This window comes from Protopterus annectens, chromosome 11.part0, assembly GCF_019279795.1.
Source record: "Protopterus annectens isolate FY-2018-M chromosome 11.part0, PAN1.0, whole genome shotgun sequence".
Classification (NCBI taxonomy): Eukaryota; Metazoa; Chordata; order Ceratodontiformes; family Protopteridae; genus Protopterus; species Protopterus annectens.
In genome coordinates this window covers 1,323,830,801-1,323,858,780 of record NC_056745.1, presented here as the reverse complement: position 1 = coordinate 1,323,858,780, position 27,980 = coordinate 1,323,830,801, and the positions used below count along the sequence as shown (strand labels likewise).

The 27,980-nt window shown below is 34.8% G+C and overlaps 1 protein-coding gene across 1 annotated transcript in view; it reads right to left on the bottom strand.

Annotated features, from left to right (window-relative positions):
• Positions 1 to 27,980, bottom strand: part of LOC122815068 — a 194,020-nt gene that overhangs the window by 162,853 nt on the left and 3,187 nt on the right. The window contains exons 2-3 of the mRNA XM_044087311.1: positions 25,691 to 25,882; positions 13,875 to 14,078 (exon numbers count right to left, since the gene is read on the bottom strand). Coding sequence (XP_043943246.1) covers positions 13,875 to 14,078; positions 25,691 to 25,882 — 396 coding nt within the window. The remainder of the gene's footprint in view (positions 1 to 13,874; positions 14,079 to 25,690; positions 25,883 to 27,980) is intronic.

Below are 27,980 nucleotides of genomic sequence, written 5' to 3'. Positions count from 1 at the left end.
AATAGAGTTAAAAATAAAACATATTATTTACTATTATTTAGTTCTAATTATTATTAGTTAAAGCATGACAGATTATTTACAAACAAGCATAAGCAGTGTAATCAAGAAAGTATAATTAGGAATAGCATTTGAAGAACATATAAACTTTTAAAGGAAAAAAAAAATGTATCAAATTACTGACCTTATTTTTCCTCTTCAGAAAGAGAAACAAGTTAAATCACAGCTTGCCATTAAATCTCCAGATATTTTGACTAGTTATGAAACAAAACATTTCTTTGCACACAGAAAATAACTTTGATTAAATTTTTTTCCAAATATTTATTGCTTCTTGGAAATGCAGGAACTATATTTAAAAGGATTAATAATAAAATAAAATAATGAGAGAGAAAAAAAAAAACATAGTACAAATCATTTGTTTTTTAGTCTCTTCTTCTTCTCTGAAGTCTTCCACGAAGTTTCAGTTGCCAGTCTCTTTAACGAAGGACTAGCCCATTCCATTTCTTCTATTTTTTTCCAAAATCTTATTTTTTTTGATAAACAGTAAAGCAGAGTCTAAGTCATCGAAAATTTTAGGACCATCAGGAAGGAAGATTTTAAGCTTGGCAGGAAACAGAAGGTATGTTTTAAACTGTGCTTTTTTAAGCTCCCTTATTAGTGGCAGAAAAACTTTTCTTTTAGCTAATACCATGGAAGAATAGTCATTGTCAAAATGCACAGTTGTTTCATTAATCTTAACAGTAGCTTTAGCCCAAGCAGATTTAAGAACCATCTCTTTATCAAAAGATGATAGAAATCTAACTATAACTGATCTAGGATAGTTTTTGTTAGAGTTAGTATTAGCTATAGATCTATGTGCTCTTTCGATACCAAAAGAGAATGCTTCTGGTAAAGCTAAAGTTTTAGGGAGCCATGTTGTTAAAAAAGAAGTAATATTGTTACCTTCAATATTTTCTGGCAGTCCAAAAATCCTAATGTTATTGCGCCTAGATCTATTTTCCAGGTCATCCAGCTTTGTTTGTAAATGTGTATTTTGTTTCAGCAGAAACTCAATGTTGATTTCCTCTTCTTGTATTCTATTTTCCATGTCATTCACAGCTTCTTCTATGCCTGTCATCTGGATCTTCTGTTGTTGCAGGTCCATATGTAACAAGTCTATTTGTTTTGTAGTTTTTTCTATGAAAGTGTCTATTTTAGTATCCATTTTATCCATCTTAGCAGTAAGTTGCTGGACTATAATTATCAGAGACTGAAGTTCTTTCTTGATGCTAGAGTCTTGAGAATTTGTCTTACTGGAACTCATTTCAGACTGATAAACTGACAGGAAAATTTCCAAAGTAATTTCTGACAGGAATATTATTAAGATTTCCTTTCTTTTTTAGATATAGTTCAAGAACTATATAAAACAAACATATTTAGAAAGAAAATTACTTCAAAAATTAATTTTTTAAGTAATTAATTCCTGTCAATGTAATGAAATTGGTGGAGCTGAAGAAATCTGCTGCTATCCTATGTTCATCCTTGGCCATGCCCCCTAAGTATTGATGTGCTCAAACTCTGAGTGTTTCCTAGAACTCCTGTGCTTTTGTTCCACTCAATTTCCAGGTCCTCGGCCTAGTCTATGTTGATCTAACAGCCTTCTCTGACTCTGACAACTTCTTGTAGGTAACTGTGGCCACTAGGGGTTTATGCTGTCAGTTGACTGTTGCACTAGGGATGACTTTGCTATCTCTGACCCTACCACAATGCTCTTTACTAGAAGGAAGTCTACCTGACTTGATAAGAGGGCAAGGGGGAGGCTAAACATCCTGTGTATCCAGGAGACAGAAGGCATAATCTGTCATTGAAAGAGTCAAACTGATGTGGATCCAGGGCTGAGAAAACTAATATGTAAATTTATGAGGTTAGAAATGATATGTTCTAATTCTTTACAAACAAGGATCAGTAAGACTAATGGGTCTATAGTGATGAAGTCACATGGATGAGTTGCTCCTTATTTTAGAAAGGGCTGTTAAGACTTGTTCCATAGTGATCAAGGTGTGTGTGTGTGGGGGGGGGGGCAGAGAATGAGGAATCAGGCGGATAATATTGATATAAAGGGAGGTCAAGATCATGCTAAATTTGCCAACTAAGATAGCAGCTGTTGCTTTAGGATCAAAGTGGGTGGCATAATTGTGAGTCATTTTTGAACAATGATGGGTATTGTTTCTTAACATTCTTACATAGTTAAAGAAGGATTTAGAATTACTTTTATTATCTGTAGACATTTTTAGTTAATAGCCATCTCTGTGTTTTCTCAGTGATGGTTTAAGTTCATTGCTAGTATGTTTGAGTGTTTCTTAAAATGGAAAGTATGTGACCACTTAAGAACTTAGTGCTTTCTTCTTTTTGTTGAAGGGTTTTATTTATATAAATATTCCATTAGAAGATTTTTTTTTCATATAATTTTCCCAAGTGCTTGGTAGAGGCATATATTGCATTTTTTATATATCTATTTAAGAGAGAATAGAATTTTGATACAAATGGTTTGGGTCTACTTATATGGTCAGTCTGGGTAGGAATGTAGTGGAAATTATTTGGGTCATTAAGTAGCAGCAAAAGATTTGCTTGACCTTGAGTCTTAAATATGAATGCCACCAATTTGTAGTGTGATTTCACAATGGAGGATGGTATACCTGTAAAGTTGTGCAAGTGGGAGCTACAGTAGTAAATACAAGATTCAGGATAGTGTTCCTTAGAAGGGAATTTTATCATCTGTTGTGGGTAGTTTGGATTTACATAGTCAAGGAAGCATTGGGCATGCTTTCTATTTGTAGTGTAAGTGAACTAGTTTATTGCAAGTTAATTGAAGTTATGTAGAATAAATATGTTAAGGTTTACTGGAATATCAGTAATGGAATTAAGGTTAAGTTATTGTAATCCATTTGGGGAATTTAGAATTGTCTATTGCTGGATATGAAGTAGTAGTTAATTTGGTTTGTTATGACTTGAAATTCCAAAAATTCAAAATTAGAGTCAGGAGGAATTGGTCTTGATATGAGGAATCTCTCACAAAGAGTGGTACTCTGTCACAACTGCCCATAGTGCATGAAAGGTGCTAAACCCAAGAATATAGGGGATGCTTTAATTCTCTTGAAACCAGTTTCTGTTACTACATTTTATTTTACATTTGTTTACCGGGATGGTTCTACTGAGCCAGTGGCCCATTTTCAGCAGATGCCCGGGGAGAAAAGCTCCAAGAAACACATTATAGTAAAAAGACTTAACAATTAGAACAGATGTTACAATATAACAATTGACATAGTGGTTGCTAAAAAACACAGTAGAAGCATATAATTAATTGACTAATATCAATACAATTAGATAGCATAAATTATACAGTAGGTCAGGTTACAATGTCTACAGATTTTACATAACCCCTAGTTATAGGGGAAAGCAAACTTCACTCATGTAACCAAAGTTAGTTTAAGGTGCAAAGATGCAGGAGGAAGAGGAAAATTAGCAGGAGGTTTTAGTTTAGGAAAGGTGTGAAGTTAAATGAGGGAAGAGAACCTTATCCAGGAGCAGTACAGGGACAGAGCCCTTTATTGTTTAGCCAACATGTATACATACTGTATGTGCTGAAGTTTTAGAAGGGTCATATCCTTGGAACCTTTTAACTCCTAGCACTGAGTAAAGCCACCTTAGTATGTGCTGAATTGGACTTTGTTAGGTAGGAAAGTTGTCAGACTCTGCAAGAATAAAAAAGCACTATGGGGGGGGGGGTGCTTTAGTCATAATGCAGAGGGACTTATAAGAGATGTACAGACTATGCTTTGCTAGTGATCTCTTCCCAAGCAGACACATACCAGAACTTTTAGTATGACACTAGCTAAAGCCACTTACTGAAGTTCATTATCTTATCACGTCTTGAATACAGGGAGAACAGCTGCATAGACTAACTGTTTGGGCATCAACTATGATGCACAGTATCCTCATGACAAGGACCACAGACTGTGCACCATGTCAGATCTAGCTCCTTGACAGTGTAAAACTTCACTCTAGGTAATTTGTTCATGTAGAGTAATATCACCAAAGATAGGTATGGGCATTTGCTAGTGATAAATGAGTTGAGAACCTGGATGACTTCAACCTATGCCAGGGACCCATGCTAATGGTGGCAGGGGTGTATGTTCCCTTATTGAACAGTGTACTTCATAAAGTTCATCAGCCATTGGTCGATAAGCTACTGGTCAGCTGGTGTCCAGTTACACAGCTTGAGTTACCTGGGCTAGCTCTGTTGAGTGAAAGCTAGACATAAAACAAATCAATCAATCAATCGATGTAGGTTCACTGACAGGATGCACCTTGGAAGTAGATGACATGATGGTATGGAGGAGGCTAGACATTCCTGTATCCCGGAGACAAAATAGATGGGCAGTGCAGCAAAATCACTTGGCTTGGGATCCAGAGCCTGCTACTCAGGAGGAGGACATCCTATAAATGGTGTGGGCACTGTGGTGAGGGATAGGCTTCCGAAGACAGTGGGGGATGCTATCACAATTAGTGACAGACGCATGGCAATAAGACTCCAGTGTAAGCATAAGGCACTATTCATTATCTCAGCCTATGCCCCATAGCAAGGTTGTGACAGTGAGGAAAACAGTGCATCCAGGCAGCAGTTACAGGGCCTACTAGATAATGATTTGGTGTTGATAATGGGGGATCTGAATGCACATATAGGGTCAGACAGAAAATGGTATGAGAACTTCTTGGGTCCACATGGATGGGACAACAGGAATAAAGGAAAAGAGGCCATTCTAGACTTCTGTCTGTCAAATAGCTTGATGGTGGCTAATGGATGGTTCAGCAAGACAGACATTCACAAATTCACATGCAAGAGTGGCCAACATGCAATTCAGGTAGATGCCCTCCTAGTAAGGAAAGGCACCAAGGTAGAATCAGTGATTGCAAGGTTATCCCAATGACACAGTTGGTCCACCACATAAACTGCTGGTTGCCACAGTCAGCTGCAAGCTGTGGCCAGAAAGGGCTGTATTTTTAGTAGAGACTAGGCTGAAGACCTGGAAATTGACTGGAGAGAAAGCACAGGAGTTCAAGAAATTACTCATGACTCTTGCATCTCAGGAAGAAGAGGAAATAGATAGAGCTGGAAAAGAATAGCAGCACCTCAAAACAGCACGTGTGAGGACTATAGAACAGATATGCAGCTGAGCCAAAAATGGAAATAAGGTAAATAAGGAAAGCTGGTGGCAGAATGCAGAAGTGCAGGAAGTCATCAAAGGAAAGATGGTATGCAGGAAAAAGAGAGAGAAAAATGGCAGACCATGCTAAGAAGAAATACTGGTTAGCTAACAAGAAGGCTGAAAGATGTGTTTCATTAAAAAAGCACAAGGCATCGGAGGCACTCTACCAGCTTCTGGAAAGTAACTCGGTAGATGGCACTAAGAGGCTCTTTCAGCTTGAAAGGCAAAGACAGAATGGTACAGAAGATAGTTATCAGACACCCTTCCAAAGGGTTTCCAAAAACAACCTTTTTACCAGTCCACAGGACATCAAAGGCAAATGGAAGGAGTACTGCCAGCAGCTTCTGAATAAACAAAACCACACAGAAGCTTTACATCCCCAGACAAAACTGACAATGGCAAAAGAGGAGGAGCCCAGGCTAGAAGATGTAAAAACAGTGCTGAGGAAAATGAAATCAGGAAAGGCAGCAAGATCAGATGAGGTCACAGCAGATATGATCAATATCCTGGGTAAGATAGCAGAGAAATAGCTTCTGAGGGCACTCATGGCTGTGTGGAGAGAAAGGCGTATCCCAGATGGCTGAAGAATAAGCATACTAGTGCCAGTGTACAAAAACAAAGGGAACATCCACAACTGTGGCAGTATAGAGGTATAAACTTCTATCACACTGCATGAACATTCTAGACAGGGTGATTTAGAAATAGATACACACAGTAGTAGAAAAAAAAATATGAGAGATGAGCAGTTTGGAGAGCACAACTGACCCGGTATTTACAATGAGACAGATAGTTAAGAAGATGCTAGGGATGAAGAAAAAGTCTAAATGGGCATTCTGAGACTTGGAGAAAGAATATGACGAGGTCCCAAGAAAGCCGATTTGGGCAGCCCTGGGATGACTCAAAGTGCCAGAAACATTGGTAGAATTAGTGCAAGCTATGTGCAAGAACTGAATGACTCAAGTACAAATAGTGTTCAGTATCACAGAGTGGTTCCTCGTGGGAGTTAGTGTGCATCAGGTTTCAGCTCTGAGTTCACTGCTCGTCATACTGCTGATGGAACACATTAGCATACTGGTATGAAACAGATCAACAAAGTTACTGTATATAGGCAACATGGCATTATAGGCAAACTCTGAGCAAGAACATCAATAAAGAACAGGGACTGGAATGCAAAAGTGAAGCCACATCAGATAAAAGAGAGCACAGATGTAATGGCAGCAAATGAGGGCAATCAGAAGATGCTGAGAATTGAAATAGAAGGGAAAATAGTAGAACTGGTTAACACCTTTGAGTATCTGGGATGGTTAGTTGAGGAGAAGGAAAGCCTGAATGAAGAACATATTGGTAATTTTTTTTAATTTCCTACAGAGTACTCTGTCAAAAATACTGGGTGAGCAAATTGGTGTAATTTGTCAATTACTATCCACAAAGCCAGAATGAGAGGGGCTGAACTCACTTGACACAAAGTGTCAGAGGTTGAGTATGAAAGAATATTGGTAAAAAAACTGAAAGGTAAAGTATACAAAACAGTGGTGTGACCAGCACTACTGTATGGTATAGAAACCTGGGCAGTAAAGGTAGAGCAGTTGAGAAAACTTGAGGTGATGAAGATGAAATGCCTGAGATGGGTGGTTGGATGCACACTGTGGGACGGATGAAGAAATGAGGACATCAGAGCAAAATCCAATGTAGCTCCAATTAAACAGAAGGCCAAAAGTAATTGATTATAGTGGTTCAGGAGCATGTGCAGAAAACCAGAAGACAATCTGGTGATAAGATTAGGGACAGACAGGAGGATGGCAAGAGGAAATGAGGGTTTCCAGCAAGCATGTGGATGGATTGTGTGAGAAAAGACCTGTGACTAACAGGCATGACTTTTGAATAAGGTAGGAAAGTGGTATTAAACTGAGATAGATGGTCATAGATAACATGACACCCTGACCCCATAGAGAAAATGGGAAATGTAGGGTTAATGATGATGATGATGATGATAGTTATCTTGTCAATGGATTTTGTCATCATTCTTGGTGTTGATGAGATGCCACCCAAAACCTGTGCCTGTCCTGTTTCTGCCATATATTTAGCAAGACCATTTATATCAGCACACACGTTTGTAACTAGGGGTTACAAGCAATCAGTGATGGAAGAAAAGGAGGGTAGTACAACAAAATTATACTAAAAGCAGTTATAGCATGCAAGGCAGAGTGCATCAACAGGATAAACAAAACTTATCTTATGTGACCAAATATACAGTGTTTACAGAAGTTTTAACAAATTTGGTAAAATAGCATTGGGGTATTTTAGAAAAAAATAAATTCCTTAATATAAGAGCAAAGGAGTATCACATGTTTTCTTATTCAAAAGGTAGAAGTATAAGAGATTTCTTGGGGCATGGCAAGTTTCAGCTGCCTGTAAGTCATAGGAGTTTGGGGGTAGGTGCAACAGGTACTTTCCCTTGTGGAAAGTGCAGTTGTTGCCAGTATGTAGTAAAAAGTTTTGACAAAATTAATGAAAAGTATTTCACATGTAAAGGGAGATTTTCCTGTGACAGTACTGGAATAGTTTATGGTTTGAAATATCCCTGTGGTAAGGTATGTATAGGGGAAAGTAAAAGAAATTTCAAACAAAGGTTGAAGGAACATGTTAGGGATGTTAAGAAAGGCAAAGAAGAAAGTCCTGTTGCATCACATTTTAAAGAATGTCTCAGTGGAAATATATAAGGCTTACAAGCTACAATTTTGGGGCAAGTACAACAAATGTATGACTTTGATATTAAAAGACAACTTTGGAAGGTAGAATCTACTTTAATTCTGAAGTTTAACACTTTAATTCCATATGGAATGAATCAAGAATATCATTGGAAATGTTTTCTTTAATTAATTTAAGTCTATGATTGGTTAATTGTTTGTAACCATGCTATTTAAAGATAGAATATGTGAAGTAGGGATATACTCTGTAAAGGCTGAAGAGCCGAGGAGCTAATGGAGTCTGCATCTTATGCTTTGTATTTGCTGCTAACCAGATATTATTGGATCCAATGTGTGCTTATTTTACCTGTTTTGTGGGACGACATTGTGGACCTACTACTGGACTGGACTATACTTTTAATAAAATATAAAGGTAATCACTGGCTTCTTTCCTTGTGTGGTGGTGAACCATTTATATCATGTTGTATTTTCCCTTAAGTTCGGTACCTAAAGCCATTCACCCCCACATAGGTTACCAGCAATTCTTATCTACATTTATCAAAATGGAGGGATTTAAAAGCCATTACAACATCCTGGATTCTGGTTCTGAAAGACAGCTCACTATCTCCTTATTCTTGTCCGTGTTGGCATGCCACACAATAAAGTCACCAATTACCAAAACATTTCCTTCATTCATTCATTGTAGGCCTCAAGTGTTTGTGGTTTACTCCTGTGTGACTCCTTGAAATTTGTATAATGGTTGTGCTATATCTGCTGATGATTTAGTGGCATGACCCAGTGGCTGAGATTTTTAGCTCTAGTTGTAGGAGTCTTGGGAGTGACTTCTTAACCACCATGGTACACATATGTTTAATAGTAGTGCTATGTTATTTAATTAGTGTGTATTTTTCTTACTGAGCATGCATTAAGTACTTACACCCCTCATAAAATGAGTCAAGTTGTGGAAATAAAACACATTTAAAGAATTATCACTCAACACATAGGCAAACATACATTTATGTAAAAGAAAAGAAACCATGTTATCATGTACCCAGTTCAGTTACAAACATTACACATTACACATATGCTTTTATACAATCATCATCAATCCAGCATTAGATACATTGATCAATTCTTCCCTAAACCCCAGTCCTCTTTCAAAATATTATTCTGCATGCATTGTTCCCACAATTTCCAGTTTTTCCTATCTAATTTGTTCCTACCCTTTTCTAAAGACCCAACTTCCAGTTATTTTATCTATGATAACATATTCACTACTTCAAATACAGTTGGTTTAGACTTTGATTTCCATTTTTTAATAATTGCTTTTTTGGCAGCCACTGGAATTAACATAACCTTACTATGATATGTCTAGGCAATTCAGATGCTGTATCCCAGCTCAAAAAATAATTTCCTTAGTTATACCAATTTGCTCACAAAATATTTCTGACAGAGTATTCAGTAGGAAATTTTTAAAGTTTTCTAAATCATTATACTCCCAAAACATGTTCCCAGTTACCTTTTTCTTCATCATTACACCTCCATCATTTGTCATCTATCTGAGGAAAAATTCTTTGGAGTGTGCTTAGGGTATAAAAATACCTATGCAAACACTTCTGAGCAAAAATCTTAAATCTTTTACACTTTGTTCCATATTTGGGAGCCATAAATGTGTCATCTCTTTGTTTCCTTATGAATTGCTTATCCAATCTCTCCTCCTAATCTTTTCTAGCCTCCTCTGGTTAATTCAGATATATATCATGCAATATTTTATATGCCATACTAATTATCCCTTTTTTAACTGCAACTTCTGTTGTAAATTCTGCTACAAACTCTACCAACACTGGTGTTTCTCTTGGGATTCCCCTATCCTCTTCTCTTTGTCTATATTCTGATGTCAATCCCTGATAAGGAAGGCAGTATCTAGCCTGCAGTTCAAATATCTTCTTGGCCTCTTCACATACTATTACCTTTCCCTCTAGTTATTTTCTCCCAATACCTGGCATTGCCAGTTTTCTCCAGTAAATTCCAACCCCATCTTGCCTGTTGTCGGTACTCCTAACTGCAGTCAGCCTTATTGGCAGATTCTTCTTTCTCCATTTTCATGTTGACTTAATCCTTAGAATACTTTATGAATATAATCTTCTATGGCTGTTGTTATTGTCCTTAACGATCCTCATCCAAAATTCCTCTCTTGCCTTATTTCCTGAATCTTCCCCCTATTTTATCATCATCAGTTCCTACTCTGAACTACAACTTTCTGCCTGTTGTATGTAGTATATGAGCCATAATTGTGTAACTGTAAAATATCCCTTCAAATGAGGTACTCCTAAACGGCCTTGTTCTATTAGATAAGAAGGGTATGGTCTAAATATAAAGTAAATGGAAGGTGAAGGCTCAGGCCTGAAATCTCTGTTGTCTGAGTCACAAGTTGAGAGAATACATTTTATTTACCAGTATTTCCAGAAGTTTATCATGTCTGCATCTGTGTGTCTTCCACTTAAGTATTGTTGTTGTTTGGTCTCAAAATTAGACATTTTATAAAGATCAGAGCAAAATTCTGAGGCATTTTAATAGTTTAGTCAAGTACAAGATTTTCTAATGTGGTAAGTTTTCTTAGTCATAAAACGTGTTCTTATTTGTTAGTCTAATAAAATGGCAAACACCATTGTCTTATAAAAAGACAAATAAAATAAACAATAAACATGAATTAAAATTGTGGACTATTTTATCTCAGACAAAGTGCAAGAATACAAACTAAAGCAAACAAAAACATAAATAACAGCAACACAAACATAACACAACACAAAACAAACACCATTGTATAATCGTTGTTCATATAATATATAGTATTTATTTATATTGTCATAAAATTTCATGTTTTTTCTAGTTTGATAACTAGGTGGAATAGACAGAACTTAGCCATATATGAAAGCTCTCAGCTAGATGAATAAAATGCTGCTGACAGTATGTGTGTAACTTGAGTGGTTGCTGAGATATTGTAAGTTGTTTACAAAATATTACAAATTTAATATTTACTGTGTTTACCGTGACTTATAAAAATAGTTTAAGACCTAGAATCTAAAGAATAATTTCACTATAAAAATAGTTTATGCTTAAGAATTACCATTTACATTTCTTTTGTAACCCTTATTGTTTCAGAGATGCGAACAGTTGTTTGAAATATGAAGACATAATAATTCTACCAAAAAGCTTAGGCTCCACCCACTGGAAGTGACAGTGCAAACTTCCACAGCTCCACTGGAGAGGATTAGATGAATAATTTGGAATAGGAATTTATTCATCACCAGATCACTCAATTAAATTTCGAAAAATTATTTTTCGTTTATCAGTAACATGCATTCTACACAAAGAAACCAGCCTTCCTAATAGCATTGAAAATAATTATTTTTTATGTAAAGTCAACTTAAATGCCTTTTATTCTTGATCAATTTCTTTTATTTCCTTTTAAATATTCATTAAATTGTTTCTCTGTTGCCTTCATATTGCCTGGCTGCACTCCTAATACTTCCATATATACAACAACAGCTTGTTTCAAACCCCTTCTAATCACTGCATTAACTATAATTACACATAAAATATGACTCATGAAACAATTAGAAAAACAGCATTTATTCATTAAAATTCCAATACAATTCTTGTATTGTTGTCTTATACATTAAGAAAATATTTTATAGGTTAGGTGGGAGAAATCTAGATAAAAATTATTTATTAAGATCACAAATATATTAAGATACTTAAATAACTAATCCTGTAGTTTAATACTCTGTAATTGTTGAGTTATAAAATGGCTTAAATGCTAAAACTTCAACAAGTCAACAGCACTGAGATTACATTTAAGGGCTGCATTTTCTAATGGCAATGGGGGCAGCTGCGGTGGTGCAGCAGTTAGCATTGTCACCTCACAGCAAGAGGTTCCCTGGTTTGATTTTTGGCTAGAGTGCCTTTTGTCTGGAGTCGGCATGTCCACCCTGTGGTTGCGTAGGTTTCCTCCGGGTGCTCCAGTTTCCTCCCACATTCCAAAGACATGCAGTAGGTGGATTGGACTTTCTCAAATTGGCCCTAGGTGTGAGTGTTTGTGTGTGTGTGTGTGTGCCTTTTGTGAAGGTTGGGCACCAGGCTGGTGACTCAATACCGTAAAACCTCCACTGCCAATCATTGTGCAGACTGATGATCTATTGTGGTGACCTCTAACAGGAGCAGCCAAAAGATGAAGAAAATTTTCTAAAAAAAATATTAGTTTTGAATTTTCTATACAATTAATCCAAGAAGAAAATCAATGTTTTATCCTATTCTAACATTTCATCAAAGTTTGTTCCATTTATAAAACCAGAAGTGTTATAAAATGGAAATAAAGGAATTATCAGTTACAATAAATATAATTATTTATAAATGAAATTTTAAATGCTTTTAAAGTAATATTTAAGTATTTACAGTCAGATGGACAATAAATGGTAAACTGCAGATAGTTTGTAATGACAGTTATAATCTTATTAGAAGTAACAATACTTCATCCAAACTTTTTACACTTATTATGCACAATGTAACATAAAGATCTTTCCACTTAGCCTCATATAAAGAATCGATTCAATGAGCTAAAACTTTGAAAACATAATCCACAACATAAGTTTTAATGATAGGGAATCCAATCCATCCATTTTTCATAACCAGGAAATTTTTTAATGCAATTCTTGCTCTAGATGGAGAACGCAGAAAAGAGAAGAAATCTTTTTTTAGTTGCTTAATTTGTGATTTGGTTGGAGGCAACAAAATGGGTGAATTATGTAAACAGGTTTTAAAATAATAAATGTTTTTAACATATATAGCTAATTTTTAAATAAAAAGAATTTAGATCAGTTAGGGATTGTAATTGCAAATATAGCAATTATATTATCAGAGTTAATTGTAATTATTAATTGTAAACTGGAAGAAATGTCTACTCAACAATATTACCTACAGTTTTTGTTATAAGTGAACTATAAATTCCACATTAAATTTTTTTGAGAAATTTTCAAATTTTGATGAGTTATGGATATATTGATATTAGTGCTAGCTAATACTCATCTATAGATAATAAATCAGCAGCAAGTCTTAGGGATTAAGTTCTAAAACTACACCTCAAATTTGTTTATAATTATTATTTCTACTACTATTAGATAAAGGCTATATAGCCAGAGCAAACATTAATGAAGACATAATGAAACATTGTTTTCTTCCTTTCTTTATTTCTTTTGCTGGGGATAAATACATTTTCACTTTAATGTAAATAAAATAAATAAATTGATTTGAGTAAATTATGAAAGGAGTTAACTGTTTGCTTGACTGCAGTGATTCTGATTATTTGATTAATGTCACAAAATATTTTATAGCAAAAAAGTTCTACATCATTCCTATTCTAGATCACATTACCTACTTTACTTAACTCCATGCATAAGGATTCTCACTTTGCTAAATTATCATCCAAGTTTTCTTTAGATACTGCTTGGCACAACTAGTACTGTTTGAACTGATCTGTTTTGTGAGAAACTGGAGTGCTGGATTGGTACTTAGCTCATTCCTTGTGATGTACATGAGTGAAAATAATACAATTAGGAGCAAGAGAAGCAGAGCTCTCCAGTGTGTAGTAGTGTCATTGCACAAGTTAGCCATGTCTCAGTATCTGTATTAGGAGTAGGATACACTTCATAATACCTACCTACAGGTCCATCATGATTACTTAGGGGTCCAAACATGATTTTTTTGTGCACTGGTAAATTACAAAGGGAATAGGCATAGCTGACATGGTAGTAGCTGCTGACACACTGCTGTGAGACATCAGGGTTTATCTGATCAAAAGATATACATGAATCCACATTTATAAATTTCCATATTAATAAAACAGTACTGTTGTTAGTACTGATGCATGACTAAGTCTGGTACTTACACTGACATGCTTGCTTTTTGTTGGCTTTTTGCTGAAGACGGATTGTCTTTGTTTCTGTTGTACACTTTTATTATCTGATAGCATGTTCACCCAGGAAACCAAAGAAATGCTTAGGCTATCAGCATGCTCATTCTCAGTAGTTGTTATTGTGTCATTTGTAGAGACACTTTCATTTGAGCCTCTACTACAGTTTTCTGTGGTTACCTGTAGCAGATAAACAGTAAAAAGGACATTTAACTAAGGTTATAAAAATTTCTAGCTGAATACAGCTTTAAAATCATGCACAAAATAAAGGAAAACTTAATGAAATCCATTCATCTAGTTAATTCCTTGAATATGTTGATTTCCTTTCAGGGACATTTCACCAAACAGAAGATTCCAACCAGTTTGGCAATAAAATGCAAATGACGGCACATAGATTTTCAGCTTTCCCAAACAGATGTGAGAGGGCCTTCACTTTGATCTTACCTTTTTAATGTGCCATGCACATTTTTCAATGACAGAAAAATATTAAAAGAAAGGACCAGTAGAGGAAGTCGTACAGTTTAATGTTTAGATATATAAGGCATTATAAATATAGCAACCCTTGCTAACAAATTGAGGTAACCGGAAATGACTAAGGCAAGAAATATCCATCTCTTCACTAGCATGTGTCTTACTTCGATTTGCACTTCTCAGTGTCTCATATTGAAATATAGGATGGAAATAGTATCAAACATGTAATGTACTGCTCGCTCACCTGCTGTTATGAAAAGAGTCCATATCATTAACAAACGATCCAAATTCTCAAAGAAACATGAATGTAAGGAAGTAAGGCTAACAACACTATAAGGAGGTTTGGGCAAATTATGTATGAATACCTCTGTAGAATCTAACCATGGAAAATAAATTCAAATTGTTGGATTTATTGCTCAACCTTGTCATCATAAAATGACTGTTACTGGGGCTTTTTGCTGTACAGTGATGAAGTTTTGACTGCAGCCCACAACTTTCATTTACATTTAGTAGTACAGGTACCTAAGGAATTGGGTGGGGGGATTATGAGCTTGAGAAGCTGATACCAGCTTTCTTAACCTCAGGGCAAAGGGAAGCTTTGGGGCCTATAGCACAGGTGACACCTAGTGGTGTCTTAAGTGTATTGCTAACTTCTAATGGCCAGGTTGGCTCACACTGTCAGTGTAAAGTTCTGCTGTGGCGACCTGAGGAAAGGTAGGAGTTATTTATGGTGCCATGAATGCCACCCCCTCTTCCATACCTGGCTGAAGCTGTGAGTCAGAAAAATGCCATGGAGAAGGACAGTTAGTCCACTGCATGGGATCTGAAGCTGCCATACTCCTGGCAACCTATTTCTCGTGAGAGGGAATAAATAAATTAAGTGTTGCCTCCGTCAATGAATAAACAATATGCCTCTCACATTGCCCAGGGATACCTGTCTCCCAGATTGAACAAATGGGCTGTCTCAGTGCTAAAATAGGAGTCATTAAGCATACTCCTGGGAAGTAGAGTGGGAAATGTCATTGACTGAATCAATTGGTCAATAACCAAAACACACGCCCTCTTTTAGAGACTGGCCTGATGAAACAATAATTTATGTCTGTTTCTTTTAATTGGTTTACAGGCGTAGGGCACTGACTTAAAGGATGCTTTTCAGTTCCAGCCTGGAGTATAAAAGAAATAAGTTAAAACTATCCAATCACACAAAAAATAGTAGGAATAGATCCAGTGCACACACACTTATGATAGTTCTGAATAAGATACAGACAAATAGCTTTTGTGCCTTTATAATTTTATTACAGAACTTCATCAGAAATACAAATACCCTAAACACCCTTAATTATCAATCAAAAAATAGAAAACATTGTTGCAAGTCAATTAATAATAAAATACTTTAAATTAATGTTAAAAAAATAATTTTTATTCAAAGATCATCAACTAACATACTATAAAAGGCTTTTCAAAGGCTTTAAAATATTCATAAATTATCCACTCTCAGTCAAAGAATATTGTTAATCAAAACTTTGTCATTGATTCCTGGAGATGGGGCAGCATCCAACCTTAACTGTCAGAGAAGTTCCCTCTTTTCTAGAAAAGCTTCCCTATCCCTACCCAAAACATTATGTGGAACCTTCTCCAAAATAATAAACAGAAAAGTAATACTATGATATAGAGGTGACACATTAAATTAAGGTATTTTGTTGTTAATTGACTTGCAACAAATGTATTTGTTGATTAATTAATGTAAATAAGGGGAGTGTATATAAGTTGGAGTGTTTGAGTACTTGTATTTCTGATGAAGTTTTGTGATAAAATAAACAAAAGTCATAAAAACAGTTTCCTTTGAGGTCTTGATTAGTTACATTATTTTGATGTTGCAGTCTGCTGTCATGTCATAACAGCATTTTTATTATTTATTAGTTGTGTTTAATGCTGTGTGGATATAATTTTTTATTGGTTTCAAACTACTGCTTAATGTGGTACATTGCCTTTCTGTTGCTGAAATCCCACACCATCATCAGCATACAAATGCAATTTGTAATAACTGGTCTATTAGCACAAACTCCAACTTTTTTTACTGAGCAAAACTCACATTTTCTTCCATTCTCATCAATTTTCTACAGAAATTAGAATAATTTCCATTAGCATTAAGCTCAGATTACTTAAGCAATAACCCACGCCTGGGTGTGGGTAATGCTGGATTTACCCACGGTTGGTGTGGTTTGGTCATGAGGGTGAAGCCCGAGTGGACAAACAAAGACAACTGTGGGTAAATCCAGCATTACTCACACCCAGAAGTGGGTTATTGCTATTATACAATGACATTATTTAAGAAAAGAAATACTTACTTTTCTTAAATAATGGCATTGTATAATGCCTACGTGCTGCCCTTCCGCAGCTGTCTGGTATTCTGCGGCAGTTCTGATGTACTGCGCATGCGTATGCTTACGCAGTACATCAGAGATGTGGGTGGAAGCAACGGAGAAAGCAAGATCTCCGTTGCTTTTTGCAAAGTGTCTCTCTATGTTAAAGGAGTTCAACATAGCGAGACAGTTTTAAGAAAAGTAACGGAGAATCTCAGTTGCTTTTTGTAAAGCTGTCTCGCTATGTTAAACCCATTTAACATAGCGAGACAGCTTTTAAAAAAGCAACGGAGAAAGGAAGATCTCCGTTACTTTTTTTAAAGCTGTCTCGCTATGTTAAACTCCTTTAACATAGCGAGACAGTTTCTAAAAAGCAATGGAGATCTTGTGTTCTCCGTTGCTGTAAAAAAAAAAAAAAAGACTTATACTAATGGAAAAAGTCCAGGCGACTGGACCTTTTATCATTAGTATAAGTCTGATTGACAAAGTGTATGCTGACCAATCAGCATGCACATTTTGGAATATTAATGGGGGTTGTTGTATAATTCCAGTTTTCTTATACCTTCTGCATGCACATTCTCTTTAGTTAAGCAGGTTCACACGTATAACTTGTTACATCAAACTGTATAGTCAAAGACTTATGAACATTCACAATCAAGCATTATCACATGAGATTTTTATAATAAATAATAGCAATTCCCTTCCTGTCACAGTTGTGCTTTATTGGCAATACAGGAAAGTCTTGAACATTCAAAGCCTCTGTATGGATTATATACAAATGATCATACTCCATATCAGAATGCAGGGCTTCTGTGGTCAGACACGTCTATGCACAAAGAAAAATTCAACACAAACTGCAAAATTCAGCACAGGCAGCAGCTACTGAGTAAATGTTGAATTTATCTGCAGAACATTAGATTCAAATAGACTTGTTTCAACATATATAATACCTTCAGCAGTATTATTTATTAAGTATTATTAGTTAAGTGTTAATTAAGATTTTGGGCATTCTTAAAAGAACAAAAAGGTCTTATGACACCATCAGATAACATGCACTTTCCTGTTTTCAGGTTTTAAATCAGAAAATAAACATTTCATAAATATGTCATAGAACCATCTAATCTTCTGCAACACACAATATCATATCATATCATTAATCTTAAATCTCTAAAAATTAGGAAAAAAGGAAATGTTTCATTAAACAAGTTGCATAAAAGCCTTACAGAGTTATGATGCTTCTTGTTATTTACTCAATACGCTCAAGGCATAAACCATTATTGTACATGATTGTACAACTCTAAATACATTATTAGTTAAATTCTTACCTTATTCAGGTTTTAAGCTATATAATATATCATGAATGAATAAACAAGTTGGAGAGTTCAGCAATTCTAAGCAATGCTCCACTAATAAAGATATTTTGCTGACATCTAGGGGCGTAATGCATAATAGCAAAAATATTCATTATAAACAGTTAAAGCCACTATTAACATTCAAATATAAGAAAAGTTTTAATTATTAAGCCTTTCCCTAGTTTGAATATTTAATTCATTCTAAGAATAAAAAAAAGCTTTGTTATTAATAACAAAAATGCTGCCTTTTTATCTAACATTGGGTGACATTTATTTGATTACAGGTTCTGAATCCTATATTTGTTGATTCCTGTGAAAAGAGAATGGTTATTCAAATGAATCAGAAGATTTTTGTATAAACCATTCTCATGTTTGCATCTAACATTACTTAGGTAGTCAAATAAGCAAAACTTTAAAGGTCATGATGTCAGACCAGTGTAGAATATACCACATGTGGAAATGGCCAGCTAAATCACCCACTGTGAAGTATTACTAATCAGATGTCTTCTCTGAAATTGTTTATGATGAATGTTCTAACAGTTATTACATATTGATAATCACTACAATTTCCACAAGGATTACTTCCCTTAAATAACATTTTCTTCAGATGCACATAGTAACTCCAAAATTTAGGTTTATTAAAATGCTATCAAACTTTTAGCTTTTCTAATTTCACAATCTTTATTAATAAATTACCTTATATGAAAAGTGTTACTTCTGTTAAGTGGTAATAAACCTTAGTACTTTTTGTGTATAAGACTGTACATGATCTTTGCAATGTAATAAATGTTCTCATAGTAGCCTACATACTTCCTACATTGTCTTTTCAACCAGGCTTGGCCTGTGGCCTGTATCCATGGTATATAAGTCTATGTTGTAAACCATTTTGTTGGGTAGTATAGTCATTGCTTTATGGGCATATTCTTCCCAACCTGACAAATTATTACTTCAGCATATTGTTGACTATAACACTCGGATGACAGCTGTCAACCCTGATTAAGTAATTTTTTTGAAAATGGCTTCTTACATAAAGATGCATGTATGGTCCAATCTACTAGTGACAGATGCATCCAGAAAACCCATTGTGAACATCCCAAACCACCATAAGTTTTAGGAAATGAGCAGCATCTTGAATACATGCTTGAATTTATTGTGATGCAGGATTACAGCAGGTCTATAAAAATTCTGAGACTGGTTCTGTGAATGAACCACAGCCAGTCACACCTGATCAACTTGTTGATTTAGTTAGTTTATGAATCCTTGAGAATGCATAAAATATCTGTGGCTGAGAATTATTAATCGCCAACTCTTGTTTAAGGCTATCAGAAATTACTCCGACATCAATTGTTATGAAATGTTATATTTAGAGCATTTAGCAGATCTTGCAATAATATTTCTGATAAGACAGCTGTCTCCTGACTTCTGTATCATTATCATCCCAATTTTGAACACTCACCACACCCTTTTATCAACCTTCATAACTCCTAACTTTGCGCTAAGTTTTAAATTGCAAAACAAAGACTTTACTTCAGTAGTTATATTGCTTTTCATGCATTCAAACACCTGTAAAGAATGCTCATGCTGTTCTTTTAATATAGCTAATTGAAAATTTTTAACAGACTGACAACAGGGTTGGGGTTAATGATTATTTGTTATTTTTAAAAGAAATAATATCAAACAAATTCAAGAGCTGGCCACTTTCTATCAATAAGCCATATTAGCAGATTCAACTATCTACACAATTTTTAACATCCTACACAATCCGATGATCAGACACAAAACTAATGGGGCATAATTCAATCCTTCATTCAACATGTTAATTTTACTATTGAGAAGAAAAGTTAACCAGTGGTTTATTATAGTCCAGTACAGAACTTAAGTCTGGGCATTCACTCCTCCTGAAAGTTTTTGAGCAGGACTCTAATGGTTGTTATATTTATTTAAGTGTAAATCACATAGGTCTAATACAAAAGATAAACAAGAACTACAGCTGAAATATTAGCTAATAACTTGCTGCTACTTTTAGTTTTTGTCAGACTGTAGTATGAACCTTGATGGAAATGTTTATCATAACATATGAAATACACTAGAAAACTTATTTTCACATTTGTTTCTATCCAATAACTCTGTAGGAATATGTTTGAAGTTATTTATTTATTTGTTTGTTTGTTTATTTATTTATTTAGTTGTTTGCAGTTTGTTTACCGGGAAAGTCGACTGGGCCACAAATGAGCTCATTTTCAATGGAGGTCCGGGGAGAAAAGCTCCAAACACTATTTAAAAATAACAGAAAGTTCAAATGCAGTTATACAATAGAAATCAACAGAATATCATGATACAATTTTACAATGAAAATTGGCAGTAAGACAATTATACTTAAATTTTAAATTAAAGAGTGAAAAATGTTTAAAATGTATACATATATGGGAATAAAACAAGACAACCACAAAGCGGATGAGGAAAACTTATTGAAGGATTGTTGTTATGGAGTATTCTTAGGATATATAACATTACAACAGTAGGAGATAAAAAAGATAGTGGGAGGTGTACTTTCATAAGGCAGACATAAGGAAAATCATTAAGAATGAGGCCTTAAGCAGGGAAGGTTACTAGTTGGTTTTAATTACAAAAAGAAAGGTGGACAGAAATAGTGGAGAAATAGTGATTTGATAACAAGTAGACTAGAAGAGAGTAGGGATGCAGTGGTGGGTGTCAGGTGGGATAAGAAAAGGAACAATCCCATCGTGAAGAGAGGTGGGAGTGAAGGAGGTTCTTAAAGGAAGAGAGGTTATGGGTAGTACAAATATGTGGAGGAAGGGAATTCCATAGTCATGCTAGTGAGAAAGACAGAAGAAGTGTCCCTGGAGTGTGTATAGGCTTGTGTACTTCAAGGAGGTTCTGGTTGCTAGACCTGAGTGGTCTGCTATGCTGGTGTATATGGAGGGTAGAGGAGAGTGTGGAACAATATGATGGTTTGAAGATGAGTTTATGTGCAGTGGAGAGTTGGATGTATGAAAGATAGTTTGGGAGTTCTAACCAGTTTAAGGAGTGGAGAGCTTTGCAATGGTGGGAGGAATAGTTGGATCCGGTAGCAAACTTGACGATTTTGTTGTAGCAGGAAGCTAGTTTGGACTTTAGGGAAGAAATAAGGCTGGTAAGGAGAGGAGCACTTTACAGAAGGGAGGGGAGGAGATAGGTAGTAGAGAAGCTATGTTTTAATGAGGGGGTGAGATAAAGGTTGTAGCGATATAACATACCTATTTTTTTATGTGTATTCCTTATATTAGTTTGTAAGTGGATGTCAAACTTTAATTGATCATCAATAAGGACTCCTAGAAGTTTAGAGTGGGGAACTATTTCAATTGGCATTGAATTTTGGCTAGTTGTAGAGAAAGAGTTCTTATTGATTTTGGAGGATTTAGAAGGGATAAATGTCATGATCTTAGATTTTGAAGGGTTTAGAGCAAGGTGATTATTGAGCATCCAAGACTCTGAGCAGGAGAAAGATTCTTGAGTTAGTTTCATGAGTGTAGGGAGAAATTTGGTGGAACAGATAGTCGCAGAATCGTCAGCGTATTAGACCAGTTTAGAGTTTGGGATACAGTGATGGAAGTCTTTGATGAAGATGTTAAACAGTAATGGGCCTAATATAGAGCCTTGTGGGACTCCTGTGGTACTATGAAGGAAGGAAGAGATGAAATTTTTCCATTTGACCAGTTGATGGATGATGGGGAAAGATTCAGATAGGATTGTTTAGACAGGAGAAGGTTGTGTGAGACTGTATCAAAGGCTTTGGATAGATCTAAGAGGAGGGTTGATACAATGTTGCTGGAGTCATGTGCGTGGTTCATGGTTTAAAGAAAGGAAAGAAGGGCTGTAGTTGTGCTGTGTCTGGGTCTGAAGCCGTGTTGTTTTGGGGTCAGCAGTTGGTTGCCTAGTAGATAAGGTAGGAGTTGTAGGTGGATACATTTTTCAAGAATTTTAGAACTGGGAAATAGGATGGCTATTGGACGGAAGTTAGACATTTCAGTATTGCTGCCTCCCTTGTCAAGGGGAATAATTAAGGCTTTTTTCCAGAGAAGGGGTACATAAGATTCTTGAATGGATCAGTTTATTAGGATGGAGATAGGAAGAACTATGCCATCAGCAGCTAGCTTAAGGAAGTTGGAGGGCAGATCATATGGGGCATTTGAACAAGGTCTGTGGAAGTTTTTTTATGGTAACAGTTGGAATAGGTTTGAATAAGAAGGGGGGTGCTGAGTAGGGTTAGATTTAGAGTGGATTGGTATTGTTAGGGAAGAAAGTGGTGAGCTTAGCTATTGAGTCTATAAAGAAGGTGTTAAATTTTGTAGCCAAGGAGAGAGCAGAAGAAGTAGGATCTGGACAGGCATTGTCTTTTTTACCAGGATGGAGCAGGCTAGAGATGCTGCCCCAGAACTTTTTAGGGTTTGATTTAGTTCTCTGGTGTTTCAGGAGACACAATCTACACTATTACTAATATATGACCTGGTATTCTTGAGGAGAGCCAGCTAGAAGTTGTAATCATTTGTTTGCAGATGCTTGTGTATTGGTTTAAGAGGATATTGAGAGCTTCTGGAGATTTAAGTTTATTCCACACATTTTGGGGATGAGTATGGTTTAAGATGTCATCCAAATAAATCTATAGTGTGAAGAACTGGACTTAGAGAAAGAAAAATCAGAAGGTTATTAGCTACAGGAGGAGGAGAAATATTTAGGCCCTCATGGATATGTATCAAGAACTAGGAAAGAGAGAGGCATTGGAGGCATTTTATGCATAAGATAGAAAGGATGCTGGGCAAATGTGAAGTAGAGTGAGTACATTACACAGAAAAGTTGAGGCGATGAGTACTATGACATTGCTACATATTTTATACCTGAGTAGGTGCACTCAGATATGGTCACATTTTAGGAAAGATTCAAAAATGTAATAGGCTTTTATGGGAAAGAGGAAGTGCTTCAAATGTGTCTATATCATGTTGTTGAACTCTTAAAAGTTTGAATGTCATATGGTGGACTCCATATGATCGAACTTTTAAAAGTTTGAACATTTCAACTGAAATGTCCATACAGTGCGGAATGGGAAGATTTCCCTTTTGTGCACTGTAGTGAGTTCTCAGAGTTGGTATATTTAAAGAGCAGGGGGTGTGGGGGACGCAGCCCTCCACATGTGGGGTGCAGAGGTGCTTGCTCCCCTGCTTAAACCATTTGGGTAGGTTTTTTCTTTGGTTTAATTTTTTATTACATTTTCGAACTTTGAAAAGTTCGATCATATGGTGTCGACCATATGATGTTAGAACTTTTAAATGTTCGATTATGTAATATAGACACCTTCAAATAATAGAATGAGAACAGATAGAAAGTTATGGGGATGGAAAGTTCCAGATGTCAGAAGATGTGTACAGTTACAAATGTGCATAGGATTAAAGGACATGGGGATAGATAGTTGTACTGGATGAAATGGAAGAAAGGTTTGGAAATAACTTGCTAATTAAATATTATAGAAAGAGTTATAGACTTAACTATGGCTAGTTATGCAGAAGGAGAGTTCATAAATGAGTATGTGGAAGGAAGAAGGTTCCGAGTGGTATGTAGGATGATGATGATGATGATGATGATGAGGAAGAATAACCATAGTCTAATAAATGGAAGAAGACGGGGATTTGGAGAGTAGGGAGACCAGAATGTTGGATAAGTAAAAGGTGATTGAAGTTTGATAAGTGAGGATAAAGTAAGGTTGAACTGAGAAACTGGCTTTTAATACAGGGATGATAGCTGAGACTGACAAAGAGCAAAGACAGTACTGAAAGAGACATAGGTGGGAGGTTGATTGAGAAAATACACAATATGTGATTGCAGGATGGGGTATTTGAAAAACAGGTTTAATTTGAGCTATATATAGTTTTTACTGGAAGGTGATGCACAAAAGGCTTTAAGTAAGTTATTGGACAAGTGATTGAAGGAAGATAATAAATCCTGGAGGGGTGACAAGATGCGAGAGTGGGTGTGGATGATAAAGGATCAGCTTTGTAAGGCAGGATCAATAGGGGAATACTATGTTAGGTTAATGCACTGAAAATACGGATCACTAAAATGATTTACAAAGAAGGTTGAGGACCACTAACTGATTGTTGTAAATTCTAAGAAGGGAATGCAGATCAACTGAAAATTTAATAGAATTACATAATGGTAAGGGAACTTTGGAGTCTGGATAAAAGACAGATTGGGAAGAATTTTTAAAATGGAAGTTCTGGATGAATGGTCCTTATGTGTTTTTTGGATGAATTCCATGAGACAATCATGAAATTGTGAGGAAAGATTAGATGTCTTATTGGTGGTAGAAGAAGTGAAGATAATAATTGCAAAGTATTGAAAGGGTCTGAAAATAGCTCATTCATGAAATATCCTAGACCCATATATATATATATATATATATATATATATATATATATATATATATATATATATATATATATATATATATATATATATATATATATATATATATATATATATATATATAAAACTATATACATATATGTACATAGATGTGTGTGTGTGTGTGTGTGTGTGTGTGTGTGTGTGTGTGTGTGCGCGCGTATAGATAGAGATATAGATATAGATATATAGAGATATACGCACATACTAAATATGGGCACCCATATCGGGTACTGGACTTTTGAGTTGCTAGCCATTGGATGTGATGTTAAACTGAAGTCCCATGTCGCTGATTTGGTGGTAACTAAGGTAGCTATATATGATAAAACCTTTAAAAAAAGCCATTCAACAATTGAAATATGTTTCTCTTCTTTCCTTACCATATCCTCATGTCTGTATAGATGTCAACTCACATTTAATTAAAGGCATATATCTAGTACGGCTAGCCTGGTCAACAAAAAGTAAACAAGTAAAAATAATCTGTAATTTGCCTGCATTCAAAAGTAGAATTTCTGGCAAATACTACACAATAATGTGAAAACTATTTTTGCCATGTATTTAAATTAAACAAGATATAGCAAATCAAAAAGTTAGTTTATTTGATGTGAAGCACTTCAAAAATGTAAGTAATCAAGATACCACTGCCAGAATAAAGAGCTGTTTCAGCTAATCTAATGGTATTGTTAGTGTTAAACAAGTTGTTTTTTTAGAAAATTCATCATTTTTATTCAAATTTGTGAAAAAGATAATCTTTTTGGAAGATGATGATTTTCAAAAGTCGCAATGAATAAAAGAGCCTCATAATGCAAGTTTTAAAATTTGACAAGAATCTGCAAGTGAATCAACAAATTCAGTATTTCTGACAAATCTTCTTCCTACTACAGTATTACAGATTGTGATTTCAATGCAACTTGTTTTTTTTCTGAGCTGTGCATCATTTAATATCTCCTATTCTTTATAGGCATTTTTAAGTATATTCATTGGGGTCATTTGTTAATTGTAAAGCCACAGCCACAAAGTATTGTAAAATATTACAAAACTTTTGTGTAAATATAGCCTTGAAAGCCATTACGTCTGGCAATGGAAGTATGAACAATTAAACAAAGAAAGCATTTGCTAAGATATTGCTGAGTCAGGGTGTAGTTCTTACCTGCTCATTGTCATTTAAGGAGCTTGTGGAAGTCTTATAGTTTCCCTGTACAGGGCTTTGTATTATATCATATGGCTCTTGTGTTGATGAGGTGTCTGATGTGTCAATTGCTTCCTCCTTCAGGTTATCAGTTTCATTCCATTTTTCTGATGTGCTCAACCATACTTCATCAAGCTGCTGGGAATCTGCTCTCTGAAAAATAGAAAGTCATTATGTGCTTGACTTGGGTTTATAATAAAAAGGAATACAGAAAATAAAATTAATGAACTATTGAGGAGGGGGAGCTACCTTTCTGCACAAAGTGCCATTAGAATAGTAACCCAGAGAGTCTGTGGTGGCTCAGAGGTAAGGTCTTTGCCTTATATCTCAACGGACTTGAGTTGAGTCTTAACTTCTACTCACTTCCTGGTTATATACGTAACACAATCCCAGCAATAAAACCTCCAAGGTCCTCACCTCCAAATGCAAAAATTCAAGTAGAGAAAACAGGAATGAGGAACTCCACGATGGTATAGCAGATAAAACACTTCTTTATTATAACAAAAAGAACAGGAATGATGAGCGCTTTCTCGTACACAATGTACGCTTCTTCAGATCTAAATTAAGTAAGACATGATAGTTCTTATATAGTGTGCTTCTAACCAATTATTCAATAATTAAATAACCTAATTGGCTAGGTAAGATATGTAATTAAACATTCAAAGTAGCTCTTATCATTTACCAGAAGCCAGAAAATGCACTTCCTGTTACTACAAAAACAGCGGCTGCATTATAAAACATTTTTCATATGTATATATATATTTCAAATATAACCTTTAAATAGAAACATAGCAAATCATAAATACCTAAATATTAGTCATATTCATAGTTTGACTAAGAAAATCCAGAATATAAGCAGCTTAAGTATAATAAATAATCAATCCATATTAGGAAAAACATCTAAAAAATCTAAATGGCATTATATGCTCAAGCTAAAATATATATGTAGACATAAAGTCAAGTTAAACAATTTCTTATTAAAAACTATTTGGTAAATAAAAACAATGTGAGAATCCTTTGATTCTCTTCATAAAGAAACATCATGTCGCTCACATCCGTTCATATATTATGTTTATGTAATAAAACAAAAACGCATTCAAAATGTATTGAGCAACATTTAGTATAAAAAACATTCGCTATAAGCCTCAATACATATAACCCTTAGAAGAAATGTTAGATTCTACAAAAGCAATCTGCCAGTGGATCCAAATACTCTGTACTTATTTGATGTTAAATTATTTAATAAAGGCATATTATTAAACATGGCTAAGCATATGAATTATGAGTTTGTAGATACTAACTTTCAACCCATTAAGATGCCATGTATAAAATATAAATATGAACTATTTATATTATTCATTCATTTATTTACTATATGTACCCATCCAAAGAAATATGTATGTATATATGTATAACTATGCAAAACATAAGAAGTAAATAAAAATAATAATAATAATAAAAACCTATTGTATTTGCAGAGACATATGTCACAATATGTATATTATTTTATTATATTAGAATATATGAATGAAATAATCATGTCAAGCTGTTTAATCTATAGAATCTCATAAATGTAAAAACCTTATGGATGTACCATAGGTTATAAATTGTTTTATTTATTTAATATTTCTTATTTACATATAAAGAAATAAATACTAAATCAATATCGGGTGTCCTAATTAATTATATTAAAATAATCCATTGTTCAACGTCTAAAGTTTCGAAGACAGAAAGAAAAACCACCCTATTGTAAGGTGCAAACAAGAAAAGTTCAAATATCCTGTCTGATTTAAACACCTATAATAACCATATAAATATATAAATGAAAATTGTGTATATAACACAACAACTAATACATAAAAATGCTTAAATATAATAAATAAATATTGATAAGAGTTCATATCTTGTCATATAATCAGTGTCTATATATACAGAGAGAATAGTAAAATATTGTAGCAAAAATTAAATTATCACTACAATAGTGAATCCAACTGAAAGGGGTTCTTAGAACAAGTAACCTTTTGGTTAAACTAAATATAGAATTCCATTCAGATATAATCACTAAACATTGTACAAAACCCCAATAATGCATGGAGAAAAAACAAACTATTATTTCAGACTTCTTTTCTTCAGGACTGATCTAAGACTCACATACTGATTAAGGCCTGGAGTATGATGCACTTTAAATTTTAAGATCCATTGTAGCTCTACATTTTCAAGATCATTGAAAGTGTCACCTTCCCTACCATTG